We start from the raw sequence: 19,411 nt of genomic DNA on the forward strand, positions 1-19,411 counted from the left end.
AAATAAATAAATAAATAAATAAATAAAGTGAGTGAGTGTCAGGCTAGGACCAGGGAGACCAGAGTTCAAATCCCCGCTCAGCCATGAAGCTAACTGGGTGCGACTTCAGGCCAGACACTGCTTCTCAGCCTACCCTACTTCACAGGGTTGGTTGTAATGATTCAATGAGGAGTGGGGGGTGGGGGGTGGAGACCATGTTTTCCACCTTGCTCTGCTGCCTCCTGCATTGTTTCTGTTGCAATAGCAGCACCAAAGTGACTTCCCCAGGGTGCAAGCCTGGAGGTCCTGGGCTGCCCAGACGGCAAAACCCCCTCTCGGCCTCACTGATGGGGTCCAAAAGAGAGAGAGGTTGTGTTTTTGTTGTTTAGTCGTTTAGTCGTGTCCGACTCTTCGTGACCCATGGACCAGAGCACGCCAGGCCCTCCTGTCTTCCACTGCCTCCCGCAGTTTGGTCAGACTCATGTTTGTAGCTTCAAAGACACTATCCAACCATCTCGTCCTCTGTCGTCCCCTTCTCCTTGTGCCCTCAATCTTTCCCAACATCAGGGTCTTTTCCAGAGAGTCTTCTATTCTCATGAGGTGGCCAAAGCTTCACAATCTATCCTTCCAGTGAGCACTCAGGGCTGATTTCCTTCAGAACGGAATCTTCTTGCAGTCCATGGGACTCTCAAGAGTCTCCTCCAGCACCATAATTCAAAAGCATCAATTCTTTGGCGACCAGCCTTCTTTATGGTCCAGCTCTCACTTCCATACATCACTAATGGGAAAACCATAGCTTTTACTATACGGACCTTTGTTGGCAAGGTGATGTCTCTACTTTTTAAGATGCTGTCTAGGTTTGTCATTGCTTTCCTCCCAAGAAGCAGGCGAGAAGAAGAGAGAGGTTGTAGAGAAATGGAATTCAGAATATACATACTGTACCAATTGTGTATCAACTATAAAAACAGTAACAGTAATAGTAATAGTAATAGTAATAGTAATTTAGTTATACCCCGCCCATTTGTCTGGGTTTCAGCACTCTGGACAGCTCCAACAGAATATTAAAAACACAATAAAGCATCAAACATTAAAAACTTCCCTAAACAGGGCTGCCTTCAGGAGTCTTCTAAAGTGAGATAGTTGTTTATTTCCTTGACATCTGATGGGAAGGCGTTCCACCAAACTGCATGCTGAACATCTGCATCAAAGTTTTACAGCGTCGGATGCCGCTTTTCACAGTCCATCAGACACACAAACCATCTTCTAGGATGTTCCATTCCATTTCTCTTGCTACAAGTTCTACTGTACAGTCATACCTCATGTTGCGTTAGGTTCATGTTGTGTCTTTTTGGCTTGCGAACGTGGCAAACCTGGAAATGTATACTTCCGGGTTTTGCTGAGCGCATGTAGAACTGTTCTGCGCACTTCACAGATGTGCAGAAGCACTCTGTCGCGCTCCGCGCTTGCACAAAAGCACCGCTGTAGTTGGGAACTTTTTGGGGTGTGAATGGTACCCCAGGACAGATCGTGTCTGCAACTAGAGGTACCACTGTATGCCAATAAAGGAGATGATAGATATAGACTGGGAGGGGTGGCTAACACCCCAGAGGACAGGATCACACTTCAAAATGACCTTGACAGATTAGAGAACTGGGCCAAAACAAACAAGATGAATTTTAACAGGGAGAAATGTAAAGTATTGCACTTGGGCAAAAAATATGAGAGGCACAAATACAAGATGGGTGACACCTGGCTTGAGAGCAGTGCATGTGAAAAGGATCTAGAAGTCTTGGTTGACCACAAACTTGACATGAGCCAACAGTGTGATGCGGCAGCTAAAAAAGCCAATGCAATTCTGGGCTGCATCAATAGGACCATAGCATCTAGATCAAGGGAAATAATAGTGCCACTGTATTCTGCTCTGGTCAGACCTCACCTGGAGTACTGTGTCCAGTTCTGGGCACCACAGTTCAAGAAGTACACTGACAAACTGGAACGTGTCCAGAGGAGGGCAACCAAAAGGGTCAAAGGCCTGGAAATGATGCCTTATGAGGAACGGCTAAGGGAGCTGGGCATGTTTAGCCTGGAGAAGAGGAGGTTAAGGGGTGATATGATAGCCATGTTCAAATATATAAAAGGATGTCACATAGAGGAGGGAGAAAGGTTGTTTTCTGCTGCTCCAGAGAAGCGGACACGGAGCAATGGATCCAAACTACAAGAAAGAAGATTCCACCTAAACATTAGGAAGAACTTCCTGACAGTAAGAGCTGTTTGACAGTGGAATTTGCTGCCAAGGAGTGTGGTGGAGTCTCCTTCTTTGGAGGTCTTTAAGCAGAGGCTTGACAACCATATGTCAGGAGTGCTCTGATGGTGTTTCCTGCTTGGCAGGGGGTTGGACTCGATGGCCCTTGTGGTCTCTTCCAACTCTATGATTCTAGATAGATAGATAGATAGATAGATAGATAGATAGATAGATAGATAGATGATAGATATAGATAGTGATAGATAGATAGATAGATAGATAGATAGATAGATAGATAGAGATAGATATAAATAGATAGATATAGATTAAAGGAATCTTAACCGCAATTCAAGTTTGGTTTCTGAAAGCTACACATTCCTTTGCGTCTTTCTGCGTATTATAAACCACTGTCCAGCGAAGGGTCCTTTAACTCTTCCAGCTGGGTGTTACAAACACAGAGGAAACTCAAAGCAAAAATTTGTGGAAAAATGGGATGGTTATAGAAGATATGTTCAAAAATAATAGTTTTGTCTCTGTGCTAGCATTCGAGTGATAAAGGAACTAAAAGGAGATGGACAACAATTAAGGATTTATTATGTTTTCAGAATGTATTAGAAAATGTATATAGAAAGGTGCATTGTTTTGCATACATTCGATTGTAAGATAAAACATATGAGAAGGGACTTGACAGGAAGTCAAAATTGAAGAAAAGATTTTGTATGATAAAAGGGGGAAAATATTTACTTTCATTATTATCAGTTTTGTGTGTGTGTGTGTGTGTGTGTGTGTGTGAACATATGTGTGTTTTTGTATGTATGGAATATTTGGGAGAAAATAAGACGGTAAATAACAAATAACAAAAAAATCCAGCCGGGTGTTACAGTTTGCCTGTAGGTTATTGTTGTACATTGTTTCTAAATTTATTGCTGTACATTGTTTTAATTGTCTGTTTTAACCATATTTGCACAGCAGTTTCTAATGTTGTGAGTGTCCTCTATTTCAGAGGCTTCTACTCTGCAGCCTATTATAGTTGTTTCAACTGCAAGTCTTTTAGTTCTTATGCTCTTACAGTTGTTTTAACTGCGTGTCTTTGTTTGTTTTTATTTCTTATCTGTTTTAATTATCAGTTTTTATCCATCCATTATCCGTGTTTAATCTTGTATTTTATTCAGATGTTTTATCCTATGCCTGTTTCTTTGTCCTCATTTGCTCTAACAATTATCAGTTTAAAAAATCCTAGCTGCTACTTTATTTATATGCTTTTTTAAAATCCTGGTCTGCGACCATAATAAAGTTCATTCATTCAGTTTGCCTGTCTCTCGCCTTCCGCCCCACAGGGAAGTGATCCAGATCGACCAGTTCCTGAAGGAGACAGCGGCCCGCGAGGCCAATGCCAAAGTCCGCCTCCAGCAGTTCATCGAGGAGCTCCTGGATCGGGCCGACCGAGCCGAGAAGCAGCTGCAGATCATCAGTAGCAGCTGTGGGACGACCCCCAACTGCAGCCTGGGGAGGTGCAGCGTGACTGGGTCCAAGAGCACAGGAAGACCGGTACCCGAGCGACGCCCGTTCTAAGCATATAGGAAACTGCTCTATACTGAGTTCAGACACATCTGTTCCTCTAGCCTTAGTGTGACCTACACTGACTGGCAGCAGCGGCTCTCAGGCAGGGTTCTCTCCCAACCCTCGTTGGAGATCCTGGGTGTTGAACCCAGGACACCTTGACGGACAAGGCCAATGCTGCCCCACTGAGCTGCCCCTTAGCAAGGGGGCAATTCTGCCTAGCAAATGGCTCTGGAAGGGGGAGGGAAGCAGAGCCAAGAGGGGATTGACTGGGCGTGGGTGGGGTATGGTCTGAGGACCATGCCATGGGCCAGATAGAGAGCCTTGCGGGCCACATTTGGCCCCTGCACCTGAGGTTCCCTACCCGTAAATTATATTTAATACCTCAAGGACCGCCTCTCCCCATATGAACCTACCCAGACCCTGAAATCATCTTCTGAGGCCCTTCTTGTCTGCCTCCTCCTCAAGAGGGCCAGAGGGTGGCAGGAAGAGAGTTTGGATTTGATATCCCGCTTTATCACTCCCCTTCAGGAGTCTCAAAGCGGCTAACATTCTCCTTTCCCTTCCTCCCCCACAACAAACACTCTGTGAGGTGAGTGGGGCTGAGAGACTTCAGGGAAGTGTGACTGGCCCAAGGTCACCCAGCAGCTGCATGTGGAGGAGCGGGGAAGCGAACCCGGTTCACCAGATTACGAGTCTACCGCTCTTAACCACTACACCACACTGGCAACAAAAGAAACAGGGCCTTCTCTGCAGTGGCTCCCCATCTGTGGAGTGCTCTCCCCAGGGAAGTTCACCTGGCTCCTTCATTATACACCTTTAGGTGCCAGGCAAAAAAACATTCCTTTTTAACCAGGCCTTTGGGTGATCTGATTTATATCCTATGCCCTTTTAAAACATGTTTTCTTTTTTTGGAGGGGGGGACGCTATTGGGTTGTTGTTTTTATTTTTATTATGTATTTTGTGGTTTTATATTCTTGATTTTATTCTGTGAACCACCCCGGGTATAGGGCGGTATATAAATTCAATAAATAAATAATTAAACAAATAAATTTATATATTTTTTCCTGCATTGCAGGGGGTTGGACTTGATGACCCTTGGGGTCCCTTCCAACTCTGCAATTCTACGCTACTATGGTTTAAAACATGGGTAGGCAAACTAAGGCCCGGATGCCGGATTAGGCCCAATCGCCTTCTCTATCCGGCCCGCGGACGGTCTGGGAATCAGCGTGTTTTTACATGAGTAGAATGTGTGCTTTTATTTAAAATGCATCTCTGGGTTATTTGTGGGGCATAGGAATTCGTTCATCCCCCCCCCCAAAAAAATATAGTCCGGCCCCCCACAAGGTCTGAGGGACAGTGGACCGGCCCCCTACTGAAAAAGTTTGCTGACCCCTGTTTTAGAGGCAGGAATCATGTTTCGCCAGGGTCTCTTCTGTGATGCTCATGTGGGGGTGCAATGGGGAGGTAGTTCTGCTCAAGCACTCTGGAATCTCATCCATTGGGGTGTGAAGGAGTCTTCTGATCCCCAGTTTCTTGTCTCCGCAGAGAGACAGGCACTCGGTTCCCGGAGCAACAGCACACAGTTCGTACGCGGTTTCCAACCAAAGATCATCTTCTAGCACTGGGTAAGGAATTGTTTGTTTGTTTCATAAAATTTAGACACTGCTTGACTGGGAAAACATACAACTGTTCTCAAAAACGATAAAACAATAAAATTACCGGGGAGAAATGAGAACAATAATTTAAGTGAAAACACAAACCGGTTAGAAAAAACAGATGAAAACTCGCATCAACTTTCAAAACATCTGGGTAAAGGTAAAGGGACCCCTTTACCTGGGGTTGCAGCGCTCATCTTGCTTTATTGGCCGAGGGAGCCAGCGCACAGCTTCCGGGTCATGTGGCCAGCATGACTAAGCCGCTTCAGGCAAACCAGAGCAGTGCACAGAAACGCCGTTTACCTTCCCGCCAGAGCGGTACCTATTTATCTACTTGCACTTTGACGTGCTTTTGAACTGCTAGGTTGGCAGGAGCAGGGACCAGGCAATGGGAGCTCACCCCGTCACGGGTATTCGAACCACCGACCTTCTGATCGGTGTGGTGATCACACAGGGTCCCCGGATGTTTCACCATCTATTGATCCTTGTGCCACCACTTTATTTCTCGCTGCCACCACCCAGGCCCTACCTGGGACAATACTGAGTCCAGTCAGGGTGAAATTGGAACATAAATTTCTGTTTATTTATTGCAGTTTAACAAGCATGTGGTTTCATAAACGGTATTGGTCCATTACAATCATGGGCTGCCTATGCAGACCTATAACTTCCGCTACCTGCTCTCACTCACTAAACCACCTCTCCGATATTTACTTGTCTTCCTAGCCCCTAACTGTTCCTGACTCAACTTACTTTGCTACACTAACTCAACCTACCCACAGACTCTATCCCAATTCACTCCCACTCCAACCAACCACCCAACTCCCAACGAACTCTTTTGCCCCTTCCAGAGCTGGTTTTATAGTCCCTCTGACTCCACCCCCTGGGTCCTGATTGGGTAACCTGTTTAACTATTTCACCTCCAGCACTCTCATATTTTAACATCACAATCGGCAAGCCCTAGGCTCTGTGGTTTAGACCACAGCGCCACCCACGTCCCTTGTCTAAACGGGAGTGTTTTTAGCAGGTGCCAGGAAAAGTGGCATGATGCTGTCTGCCTGATATCAATGGCAGGGAGTTCCAAAATATAGTTCTTACAAATACAGAATAGGTATTACATACCCGTCAACTGGCCCGGAACAGAAATGGGCTGGTCTGGATGGCCTTTGGGTGCCCCTTCCTGCTAACGCTTCCCTTCTGTGCTTCCAGAGCCTCTAGCCGTGCCAAAGCCGTCTCCCAGAGCTCCGGCTGCTACGACAGCGACAGCCCCGAGCTGTACCAGGGGGATGAGAACGCCGATGGGCAGTCCTACCAGGGCGGGCAGAACCGAGGTTCGGACAGTGCTTTCGACAGGCCCGGTGGAGTGAGGGCTTCGGGTCTCCGCAGGCAGGCCATCCAGAACTGGCACCGCCGCCCTTACCGCAACAGCACCGAGGGCGAAGAAGGAGACATCTCCGACGTGGGCTCCAGGACCACCGAGTCGGAGGCCGAGATGTGGGAGACCGAGCCCCCGGCAGAGGCTCAGCAGGAGAATTTCTCCAGGTCCAGAAACAGCTCGAGGCTGCAAGGTGAGTCTCCTCTCCTGCAGAGAGCGGGGCATGGTGGATTTTCTTCCATAAACCATGTATAATATGACGTTTAAGGCAGATTCTATTGGGTCAGAGCAACAGCGGCCATTGGGAACCCCCAAAAGTGAAGTCTGCAGGCCTAGAAATTCTGCTGCTATTGGCATCCATCTGTCTTGAGAGAGCAGAGTTGAATTCCTGATGCCCAAAAACATATTTTTAAGAACCCTTGCTGAAGAAACTTGCCAAAATTAAGTCTTCCTCCTTAAGACTCGCTGGTGTTTAGAGCATTAATTTTCTTGTGTACTATAATATTCCAATAGATTGTTGGCTATTGCTTTATTTGATATAAGTCATTCGTTTTAAAGTTATGTTGGATAATGGCATCCTGTATTGGCTCTGATTGTTGTAAGACGTGTGTCCTTTGTTATATATGTTGTTGCCACAAAACACCTTGTGTATCGTAATACAGTCATGCCTCGGGTTACAGACACTTTAAATTGCGGACCACTGAAACCTGGAATTTGTTACTTCTGGGTTTTGGTGGTCACGCATGTGCAGAAGTGCTAATTTGCACTATGCGCAGAATCGCAGAATCGCAACCCGTGCATGTGCAGACATGGGTTGCGAATGCTGCGAGTTGCAAACGTGCATCCCGCATGGATCACGTTCGCAATCCAAGTGTCCACTGTATACGAAGGTACCTCAGTTTTCGGACGTCTCCACTGCCGAACTTTTCGGCTTTCAAACGCTGGAAACCCGGAAGTAAATGCTTCAATTTTTAAATGCGCCTCAAAAGTCGAATGGCTTCTGCTGTATCTGTTGTTTTTCACAATTTTCTCTGCTGAATTGGCAGGCCACTTGGCTTTCTAACGTTTTGGAAGTCGAATGGTCTTCCGGAATGAATTACATTTGAAAACCGCGGTACCTCTGTACCTACAAATTAAAAAGTGAAAGGAAATGGAAAATGGGGGAAAAAATAACACACCCTAATGTGCCCAGACAACTTTATGGATCTCTTATGTCACAGCCAGGTCTGAAGGAGGGAAGGCAGTCCGGCCGGAGAGAGGCAGCCCGGCTCGCTCAAACGAGGTCATCAGCCCCGAAATCCTCAAGATGCGAGCCGCTCTCTTCTGCATCTTCACGTACCTTGACACCAAGACGCTGCTGAGGGCAGCCGAGGTCTGCAAGGACTGGAAGTTTGTGGCGCGGCACCCCGCCGTGTGGACCCGGGTGCTCCTGGAGAACGCCAGGGTGTCGTCTAAGGTGAGCCAAAGTCTGCAGATTGCTGTGGCTTACTGGCTTTTGTTGTTTTCTGGTGTTGCTTTTTTAAAAATATATTTTTATTTGATTTTTCAAGCAAAAAGTTGTAACAATACCAAATACATATCCATATATTTCTCTGAATCCCTCGACTTCCCTCCGTCTCCTCCATGGGTCCTATTGTCAACATTTTCAACTGCGTATTCTTACAGAATCCATATTTTGTATCTTTCCATATTGTTCATGATATTAGTGACATTACAAGTGTTGTTAAAATCCTGCTAATGTTTTAATCTGCTTACAGTGGTCTCCTAAGGTAGATTATAAACTTTCTTTCTTGAAAGTTATTGTCTTCTTGGTTCCCAAGCTTTCTGGTCAGTTTTGCCATTTTGGCATATTCTAACAGCTTAATTTCTCAATTCTGTCTGGTGGGGATTTTATCTTCTTTCCATCTTTAGGCTAGTACCATCCTTTTTTTTTTTGTTTTGGTTTTTTAAAATTGAACTCTATGATCCAAATATTGCACCCATTTTCTCATATATGTATCCTGGTTCAGATCCAAGTTTAACCGGAGCTTATAGGATTTTAAAGTTATGCCTGTATCCAAATGGGAGATAAGCAGAACGTCAGGGCCTGAAAGGATGCGTATGAGTGGCACTTGCCTGGCATTTAATGTCCCTTGTCCTTCCACAGTTCCTGGTCATGCTGTCACAGTGGTGCACCCAAACACACTCCCTCACCCTCCAGAACCTCAAGCCCCGTCAGAGGGGGAAGAAGGAGACCAAGGAGGACTACATGAAAAGCACACGGTGAGTCAGACCCTCCTGGCAAGTCGGTCAGGGAAACTGACAAGCCGGAAGGTGTGCAGAGGTGGGTGTCAGATGCTGGCGGTGGTTGCTCGTGAGTAGCCAGGCACGACTCCGACCTGTCTTTTACAGGTTTTATTGTGCAAACTATTTACAGTGCAGATCCACAAAGTTCATGTCTGTCTACTAAGAATCCGGGAGTGGCCCCTTCTGGTTTCTCCCACAACATAAGAATTTCGGCACCCCAAGCCTCCTCCTCCGCTCCTTGCATTTCACACCTCTGTGCAAGCTGGGTGATGGAAGGGGCATGTGTCCCTCCTGGCCAGCCTGGCTAGGTGAGGCGCTGGGGCTCTCAGCACCATCCTTGAGCCCTTCCCCCTGTTCTCCACTGGAGGTGTGGCTTTTCCCACCGCTGGAAGAAGAACTGCTCCTCAGGAGTTTGGGAGGCTCTCTGTATCCCAACAGCCCCCCTGCCTCCCTCCCCTGTTCTGATAGCAGTCCCCTGACAGTGGGCAACCAATATGTTCAAGGGTCTGGAAACCAAGCCTGATGAGGAACGGTTGAGGGAGCAGGGTTGTTTAGCCTGGAAAAGAGGAGGAGACTGAGAGGAGCTATGAGAGCCATCTTCAAATATCAGGCTTAACACGAGTCCACAGTGTGAGGCGGCAACAAAAAAAGCTAATCATAGAATCATAGAATCATAGAGTTGGAAGAGACCACAAGGGCCATCGAGTCCAACCCCCTGCCAAGCAGGAAACACCATCAGAGCACTCCTGACATATGGTTGTCAAGCCTCTGCTAAAAGACCTCCAAAGAAGGAGACTCCACCACACTCCTTGGCAGCAAATTCCACTGTCAAACAGCTCTTACTGTCAGGAAGTTCTTCCTAATATTTAGGTGGAATCTTCTTTCTTGTAGTTTGGAGCCATTGCTTCGTGTCCGCTTCTCTGGAGCAGCAGAAAACAACCTTTCTCCCTCCTCTATGTGACATCCTTTTATATATTTGAACATGGCTATCATATCACCCCTTCACCTCCTCTTCTCCAGGCTAAACATGCCCAGCTCCCTTAGCCGTTCCTCATAAGGCATCGTTTCCAGGCCTTTGACCATTTTGGTTGCCCTCCTCTGGACACGTTCCAGTTTGTCAGTGTCCTTCTTGAACTGTGGTGCCCTGAACTGGACACAGTACTCCAGGTGAGGTCTGACCAGAGCAGAATACAGTGGCACTATTACTTCCCTTGATCTAGATGCTATACTCCTATTGATGCAGCCCAGAATTGCATTGGCTTTTTTAGCTGCCGCGTCACATTGTTGGCTCATGTCAAGTTTGTGGTCAACCAAGACTCCTAGATCCTTTTCACATGTACTGCTCTCAAGCCAGGTGTCTCCCATCTTGTATTTGTGCCTCTCATTTTTTTTGCCCAAGTGCAAAGTACTTTACATTTCTCCCTGTTAAAATTCATCTTGTTTGTTTTGGCCCAGTTCTCTAATCTGTCAAGGTCGTTTTGAAGTGTGATCCTGTCCTCTGGGGTGTTAGCCACCCCTCCCAGTTTGGTGTCATCTGCAAATTTGATCAGGATGCCCTTGAGTCCATCATCCAAGTCGTTGATAAAGATGTTGAATAAGACCGGGCCCAAGACAGAACCCTGTGGCACCCCACTAGTCACTCTTCTCCAGGATGAAGAGGAACCATTGATGAGCACCCTTTGGGTTCGGTCAGTCAGCAATGCTAATGCTATTCTAGGCTGCATCAACAGAAGTGTAGTGTCCAGATCAAGGGAAGTCACAGGACCACTCTATTCTGCCCTGGTCAGACCACACCTGGAATACTGTGTCTAGTTCTGGGCACCACAATTTCAGAAGGATGTTGACAAGCTGAAAGGTGTGCAGAGGTGGGCGACCAAGATGATCAAAGGTTTGGAAACCAGGCCTTATGAGGAACGGTAGAAGGAGCTGGGTAAGTTTAGCCTAGAAAAGAAGAGACTGAGAGGAGATATGAGAGCCACCTTCAAATATCTCAAAGGCTGTCACATGGGAGAGGGAGCAATATTGTTTCATCCTGCTCTGGAGTGTTATTGGGTTATTGTTCTTATTTTGATTTTATATATTGTGATCTTTTCTGTGAACCGCCCTGAGACCTCTGGGTATAGGGTTACCAGATGTCCCTGGGTTTGCGAATAAGTCCCCGGACAAATTCCATCAACGGAATGTCCCCGGATTTCATCTGATGTCCCCGGGAAACGCAGCAGTGGCAGTCTCAGCAGCCCGGGGCAGTTGGCTCTGGCTGGATTCAGGAGCTGCTTGGAAGTCCCCATATGATGGTGGTGCAGGGGCTCTAAGACGCAGCTTCCGGGCTGCCTCCACCTTCCCTGATCCCAGCAACTAAGCTGCGAAGGGAGGCTTCATGCTGCCTATCGGAGCAGCCTCCCAATGCCTACTTGCGTGCAAGCAGGAATGGGATGGGGATCTCTCAGCTGTGAAGGGAAGGTTCACGCTGCCTATCAGAGCTTGTGTGCAAGCAGGAGGGGCAGGGATCTCTCAGTCAGGCAACGGGAAGCCTCCCTGCCCAGCTAAGAGATCCCCACCCCCTCCTGCTTGCACGCAAGTAGGAATGGGATTGGGGCAGCTCCGATGGGAAGGGAGGCATCGTGCTGCCCGAGCCTCACCGCCGCTGCCGCTCTCGGCCCTCCTTCTCCACCTTCCATGCCTGACCCACCACACACCGCTTGCCCACCACCACCAAAGAACCAACAACTCAGGGGCTGCCCAGGCTCATGGAGAAAGGAGACAGGAGCCTCAAAGGAAGGGGAAACTGTCAGAAATCAAGCCTTTATCAGGAGAAACTGGCAACTCTCCCAGGCACCCGGCATGATTCCCTGTTGACCTCCCTGGCTGCTTTCCCCAGCAAGTTCCAGGCGAGGTCTCGATAGGTGATTCTTGTCAAACGTGAGAAGAACACCCCCCCTCTTTTCTGCCCCCCCTGGCAGGAGAAAGAGATAGACAGAAACGTATTTACATGCCTTTATTTCTGTCTTTGCAGCATTACAAAAAACATGACTGCTCTCTTCAAACTCCAGCAGTGTAGTGACAAACACTTCCTGTACTTCCAGGACAGGAACAAACGGAAGAGCTCATATTACACTCTGAGCTAATTCCGGTGCTTCGCACTGTGAATTGACTGTTCCACTGTTTCCCACGGGCAGTCCCAACATTCCCATCATGTTTACTTTTCAAGCTAGTACTTTGCAGCAGCATTGCATCCATATCGTAACAGAAACGTGGCGGTTGAGGTCAAGGCGACAGTTGCCTCTCAGCCACTGCCATCACTGCAGCATCAACGTCCAAACGTGTAGTATTTATTTATTTAAAGTGTCTTCGGATTCATTGAAAAAAATCTGGTAACCTTATAGGGCGGTATGTAAATTCAATAATAATTTTAAAAGTTACAAGAAAGGAGATTCTAACTAAACCCTAGGAAGAACTTTCTGAGGGTGAAAGCTTTTCAGCGGTGGAACGGTCTCCCTCAGAAGATGGTGGACTCTCCTTCCTTGGAGGTTTCTAAGCAGAGGTTGGATGCTCATCTGTCTGGGATGCCTTAGTTGTGATTCCTGCATTTCAGAGTGCTAGACCAGTACCTGGGAGACCAGAATTCAAATCCCCACTTAGGCATGAACAAAGCTCACTGGGTGACTTTGAGCTGGTCATTGCCTCTCAGCCTAAGCTGCCTCACAAGATTGTTGTGAGGATAAAAAAAAAAAAAACAGGGTTCGGGGAGAACCATGTATACCACCTTGAGCTCCTTGGCAAAAAAGAGGTGAGACTGTACTGGCTGTTAGTTAGTTTCTGGGCCCAATTCAAAACTTGACCTCTAAAGCCTTACATAGCTCCCCATCTGCAGAATGCTCTCCCTAGAGAGACTCACTTGGCACCATCCTTACATGTCTTTAGGCGCCAGGCGAAAACATTGCTATTTACCCAGGTCTTCAGCCATAAACAGCCTGTTAAATTGTAGGGGGAGGGCGCTGTACAATGTAAAATGAAAGACCCATCTTATTTCGAATGAATGTATGTAAATGAAAATACCAATGATTATTACATGAGCACTGTTCCACAGCATTTGATATTTTCATTTACATGCAGTGGTGCCTCGCAAGACGAAATTAATTCGTTCTGTGAATTTTTTCGTCTAGCGAATGTTTCGTCTTGCGAAGCACGAAATCCCATAGGATTGCATTGAAAATCAATTAATGCGTTCCTATGGTCAAAAAAAGTCCAAACAAAGCCAAATTTGGTACAACAAGAGTTTATTAAGTGCTCTTTAAAGTCACACATACTGTAAAGAGCATTTCAAAATTCAAACCCAGAATTTTTTTTAAAAAACAGCAGAGTGGCCCAATGGTCACAGAAAATCATAAAAATGCAGAAAAAACCACACAAGCTTCCAGATTCTTGCAAACCCCTCCCCAACTGTTCCCCCAGCCACCCAGCACACAGAAATTCAAATCCAGAATTCTTTTTAAAAAAAACAGCAGAGTGGCCCAATGGTCACAGAAAATCATAAAAATGCAGAAAAAAACCACACAAGCTTCCAGATTCTTGCAAACCCCTCCCCAACACCAAGTCCTTGAATTCCAAACACCCCAACCCAAAATCCACCCCCCCAAAAAAAAAAAAGTTTTAAAAGCTTAACTTACCAAATGGCTGCAAAATAAGTTTTGGAAAAGCTTCAAAAATCACCAAAGTCTTTAAAAACCTCAAAAAAGGCTACTATGTACACTGCGTTCTATGAGTTGCTCCTCAAAGTCAAGTTGCAACTGTATTAATGGTGTTAAGAAAAAGGAAACAAACTTGCAAGACGTTTTCGTCTTGCGAAGCAAGCCCATAGGGAAATTCGGCTCAAAAAACGGAAAACTCTTTCGTCTAGCGAGTTTTCCGTCTTGCGAGGCATTCGTCTTGCGGGGCACCACTGTACAGTCATTCGAAATGAGATGGGTTTATGAAGCAATTCTATATCCTCCCACCACGCTGACGAAGAATTCTGCAAAACAGTAGTCTATATCTGGAATCACTGTTCAGTGTTGGACATCATATTTGCTGAATACACAAAGCTTCACAGTTTGTCTTTCATCATACAAAGTCTGATACCTCGCATCATTTAAAGATTTTCAGAGAGTTTGAGACTAGAGATTTCATTTTGGACTTGTTAGGGTCTGAAGGAATTCTATAAAAGATGGTTTATTGCGTATGTACATAGCCATCGTATTGCCTAGACATTGCTGGCGTTCTCTTTGCAACGCAGGGGTTGGTTTGGTTACTTACCGAAGGAAGCCATGGCAGTTAAAGACGTATAAAACTGCCCTGTGTTTTGTGGTGCAAAGGGTTGTGGGTTCGAACCCCACATTGGGCAAAGGAGTCATATATTAAAGGGGGTTGGTCTAGATGACCCTTGTGGTCCCTTCCAACTCTACAGTTCTGATGATCTGGACCTTTCCTTCGCAGGGGCTGCCTCGAAGCTGGCCTGGAGTCGCTGCTGAAGGCCACCGGAAGCAACCTATTGATTCTCCGGATTTCGCACTGCCCCAACATCTTGACAGATCGCTCCCTCTGGCTGGCCAGCTGCTACTGTCGAGCGCTCCAAGCTGTCACCTACCGGTAGGCGGGCAGAATGCAACTCTCTTTTAATAATAATAATAATAATAATAATAATAATAATAATAATAATTGCATTTTTTTAAAATTTACACATACCGAAAAGAAAAAACAATACAAAAAACAAAACAAGAAAAAGAAAGAAAGAAAGAAAGAAAGAAAGAAAGAAAGAAAAGATATTTTTTCAAATACACAAAATTATTCAAGGAGTACAAACCATGATTTGAATAATCTATACACAAAATTGCTAGAAAGAAATTACAGTGGTACCTCAGGTTACATACACTTCAGGTTACAGACTCCGCTAACCCAGAAATATTACCTCGGGTTAAGAACTTTGCTTCAGGATGAGAACAGAGATCGTGCGGCGGCGGCGCGGCGGCAGTGGGAGGCCCCATTAGCTAAAGTGGTGCTTCAGGTTAAGAACAGTTTCAGGTTAAGAATGGACCTCCGGAACGAATTAAGTACTTAACCCGAGGTACCACTGTACCTTCATATTTCTCCTTTTCGTTTTCATTCTTTACAGTCACTTTCTTTCCGTTTCACTATACTGGTTTGAGTCCCTTATATGTTTGTCGACTTCCCCCTATCTCTATGCAGCTTCAACATTTCTCTTACATTTAAATTCTCTGTATTCAACCGTTGAAAAAGAAAATTCCCTTATTTCTGTGGAATGAATCTAGGCACAACCGAGTGTTGTTATTCGAACAAGTAATTTTGTCAGGTAATTTTTGAAACAATCCCATTCCATTTTTTAACCTTTTCGCCTGAGTGGTTTCTTATTAATTCTGTCATTTTGGTAAGTTCACGACAAAATGCAGTTCTCAACCAATTTGGAAATGTGGCAGTGTGGTTCAGTGGTTAGAGCGCCAGACTAGGACCTGGGAGAGAGCAGGGTTCAAGTCCCGGCTCGGCCAGGAATGAAGCTCTCTGGGTGTAACCTTGGGCCAGTCGCCGCCTCTCAGCCTAGCCTACCTCACAGGCCAGTTTTGGGGATGAAATGAGGAGGGGGAGAAACAGAAATAAACTCAAATAATCAGATAAAATAAATAAGAAGCAGAACCTAAACTTGTTTTCCGCTGGCAAAACTGGACCCTAGGCAGATTCTCTTTTTATTCTTTTCTTTTTTAATTTGCATTTTTTTTATTTGTTAACATTCTTATATTACATCAGTAAACGTTGTCATATTACATTACAGGACTTACTATAATATAATTTCAAACCTGTATACAAAAATTATATACAAATTTTATATACCTAGAAAGAAAATGAAACAAAAAAGAGAAAAAACAAAGAGAAAAAACAAAAACAATTCCCCCCCAATCATATACATACCAACACACTAGACTTCCTGTCTTTCCTGTTGTGTATTCCTTTTTTACAAATGAATGTACTCTTATATTTTTTTTAAATAAATTTTTATTAGTTTACAACAAAAACACATATTAATTTCACATCAAATTTTTCACAAATTATTCCTTTTCTGGACTTCCTTCAGCTTTTCCGTAAATCATCCTTAGTAATTATTTAAATTACGCATTCCTTAGATTTATATTGATATTATTTATATCTTTCTTTCTATTCCCTTTAGACAATACTTCATAATTTTTCACAGTGCTTCTTTAAATCCCTCTAGTGTTATCTGTCCCTCACTTATATTTTCCAGATATTCCACAAATTTCCCCCAGTCCTCGATGAACTTTTGGTCTCTTAAATATCTAATCTTCCCTGTCAATTTGTCCAACTCCGCATAGTCTAACAGCTTCTCTTATTATTGTATATTTCTTTACATTTTATCTGATACATTCCTATATCGATATGTGCTCTTAGTCTTATTTCTAAACTCAGTCTCACTCCAACGTCTATCAAATGCTAGCATAGATAACGAACCTTTGCTGTATTTTTGATCATATGTTTTATATATATCCCACTTTTCCATAAATTTTTGTTTGGAATTGCCTCTCAGGGTGTTTGTTAACTGCGCCATTTTAGCAAATTCCTGTAGCTTGTAATGCCAGTTTGTTATTGTCGGGGCTTCTTGTTCCTTCTAACCCTTTGCCACCAAAGTCCGAGCTCCAGCCGTTGCATATAAGATTCTCAAAGACCTTCCTGAGTGGGAGGTCTTCAGCCAAAGATTTTTTTTCCGCTGTCAATCGGCATACATGCAAAGCCACTTAATTACCGCCGTTTATGCAAGCTGGGTGGGAGGCCTGCAGCCAACGATCGGGCTAGCCCGTCAATCGGCATATGCAAAATTACTTAATTACTGTAATTTATGCAAGCTGTAGAGTTCTTCTTTTTCTTCCCTGTCTTGGCATCAGAAGCTGTCGCCTGGCCACAGAATTCTGTGCTGCAAATGGAGGAAAAACACAGTTGGAAAGAAAAACCTAGTATGGCTAGGGTGTCGCAACTTTTTAGATATAATTTTTTAAAAATAGTCCTGCCCTGTAGTAGCATCTGGAGAGGCACAGAGCGTTTTCCTGGCATCGAGAGAAGGGCGTGTATTGTTTGCCAGCTGATCTTCTGTGTGTCTGGCTGAGCTGTTGTTTTGAGAGAAATGATTGCTTTTCTGGATCAGGGAGGGAGATGCAGCTGTGAGGTTTGGTGGATGAAAGGGAGCAGAGGTTTTTTTTGTTTTTTTGTTTGTTTGTTTGTTTGTTTGTTTGTTTGTTTGTTTGTTTAGTCGTGTGACCCCCTGGACCAGAGCATGCCAGGCCCTCCTGTCTTCCACTGCCTCCCGCAGTTTGGTCAAACTCATGCTGGTAACCTCGAAAACACTATCCAACCATCTCATCCTCTGTCGTCCCCTTCTCCTTGTGCCCTCCATCTTTCCCCACATCAGGGTCTTTTACAGGGAGTCTTCTCTTCTCATGAGGTGGCCAAAGTCTTGGAGCCTCAGCTTCAGGATCTGTCCTTCCAGTGAGCACTCAGGGCTGATTTCCTTCAGAATGGATTGGTTTGATCTCCTTGCAGTCCATGGGACTCTCAAGAGTCTCCTCCAGCACCATAATTCAAAACCATCCATTCTTCAGTGAGCAGCCTTCTTTATGGTCCAGTTTTCACTTCCATACATCACTACTGGGAAAACCACGGCTTTAACTATACGGACCTTTGTCGGCAAGGTGATATCTCTTTTTAAGATGCTGTCTAGGTTTGTCATCGCCTTTCTCCCAAGAAGCAGGCGTCTTTTAATTTTGTGACTGCTGTCACCATCAGCAGTGATCATGGAGCCCAAGAAAGTAAAATCTCTCACTGCCTCCATTTCTTCCCCTTAAGGAATAAATAATTTTTAAAATAGGAAATGGAATGAATGGAAGGGAGGGAAGTGGTGGCCAATTTTGCTGACCTTTTCTAACGACATAAGTCATCATACTGTTGCTGTTTGAACTCCCCATCTCCAGACAGGGCTGGGGAAAATTTGGCGCATCCTGATTCTGAATAAAGCACCTTCCTGTGTCCCTATGAACGAAAACTGAACTGAAAGGACTCCATTTGCTCCAATTGTTCATTCATTCGGAAATGAATCCATATTCCCCTGTGCGCCAGGAGATCGGGGAGAAGGAGGCCTTTGCCCTCCATCCCAGGCCGACAGCTAAGACCCCCTGAGATCATCACAGACCGCCCAAGAGCAGCGAAAAGACAGCGGAGGTGTGAAATAATAAGGAAACGTTTCTTTGCTTCAAGCCTGGGGGTGTGACAGGCGAGCATCTGTAATAGAATTTTAAGGTCATATATATAATAAATCTTCATAAATATACCACCATCTGAAGGAGCACAGGAAGACCTCCTGAAACCATTTTGACTCCCAAGCTGACCAAATGTTTCTCTGCAAGGAGGGAGCGGGGGTGATGGAACATACCCATTGTCACAGGAATTAAGTAATCACCATTTCAAAAGGAATGGGCAGACTTCCGGGAAAGGCAATCAGATAAGGCATTATCAGAATACCTGGCAGACGGGAAAAATAACAACACTCAAATTTCTGTTGTAGACCGCCTTTTCTGCGATGTAAGTATGATGTTTGTGGGGGGTGGTCTTAGGTTACACCCCTTCTGCGGTGTATGTATGATGTATGGAGGGGTGATCTTGAGCTCCAGGACAGGGAATTAAAAATGTCTATATAAGGGCTTCCACACTGTTGTTCTGGGTTCCTCCTCCTTTCCTGCGTGTGAGGAGATCTTCCCTGTTGCAACAGATCAATAAAGATCAGGCTTGCTAGCTGCTTTGCTTCTCAATATTCTCTGGTTGGTCTCTGTTCTTTTCTCCTACCAATAGGGAACCCACGTAAGGACTCTATAAGAGCTCTTGTGTCCCCCATAAGGGAATAAGGGCACATTTTGTTTACAGCACAGCACGGCTGGGCTTTATCCTCGGCAAGACTGCCATGGCGAAGCGGCTTAGTGTGCCGGCGGGGGAGTGCGCAACTGTCCCCGTGTCAGGACGTCTGGGAGAAACCGTGCAATTAGCCCAGCTTGAATGGGCTGGTGAGATTGTCTTAGATTAGGAGGCTGAGCTGGCGTGGAGAACACATCTGGGATGCGCAGAGGAGCTGTGGGTGGCTCTTTGCGAAACAAGCGGCTGGGGTGGGCTCACTCTGAGAGCCTGAGCATCTCTGAGCATCTCCCGGTGAGAAAAAGGTCACAGCGTTCCCACTGTTATAAGAAAATAGGCTCCCTTTCCCTTATGGGGTAT

General features: G+C 45.4%; 1 protein-coding gene and 1 long non-coding RNA gene across 4 annotated transcripts in view; one reads left to right on the plus strand and one right to left on the minus strand.

Moving 5' to 3' along the window:
* FBXO41 (F-box protein 41) overlaps positions 1-19,411 on the plus strand; it is a 120,975-nt gene that overhangs the window by 74,626 nt on the left and 26,938 nt on the right. For all 3 annotated transcript variants that reach the window (XM_083756481.1, XM_083756479.1, XM_083756480.1), the window contains exons 3-8: positions 3,559-3,769; positions 5,330-5,409; positions 6,646-7,004; positions 8,032-8,267; positions 8,958-9,073; positions 14,570-14,722. In XM_083756481.1, the coding sequence (XP_083612607.1) occupies positions 3,559-3,769; positions 5,330-5,409; positions 6,646-7,004; positions 8,032-8,267; positions 8,958-9,073; positions 14,570-14,722 (1,155 nt within the window). The remainder of the gene's footprint in view (positions 1-3,558; positions 3,770-5,329; positions 5,410-6,645; positions 7,005-8,031; positions 8,268-8,957; positions 9,074-14,569; positions 14,723-19,411) is intronic.
* LOC310852961 lies at positions 13,358-13,961 on the minus strand. The gene is made up of 2 exons (XR_014568486.1): positions 13,928-13,961; positions 13,358-13,582 (listed from the first exon to the last, which is right to left on the minus strand). It is a non-coding gene; the product is annotated as an uncharacterized lncRNA (long non-coding RNA).

This window comes from Podarcis gaigeae (genome assembly GCF_964106915.1).
Source record: "Podarcis gaigeae genome assembly, chromosome: 9".
NCBI classification, from domain to species: domain Eukaryota; kingdom Metazoa; phylum Chordata; class Lepidosauria; order Squamata; family Lacertidae; genus Podarcis; species Podarcis gaigeae.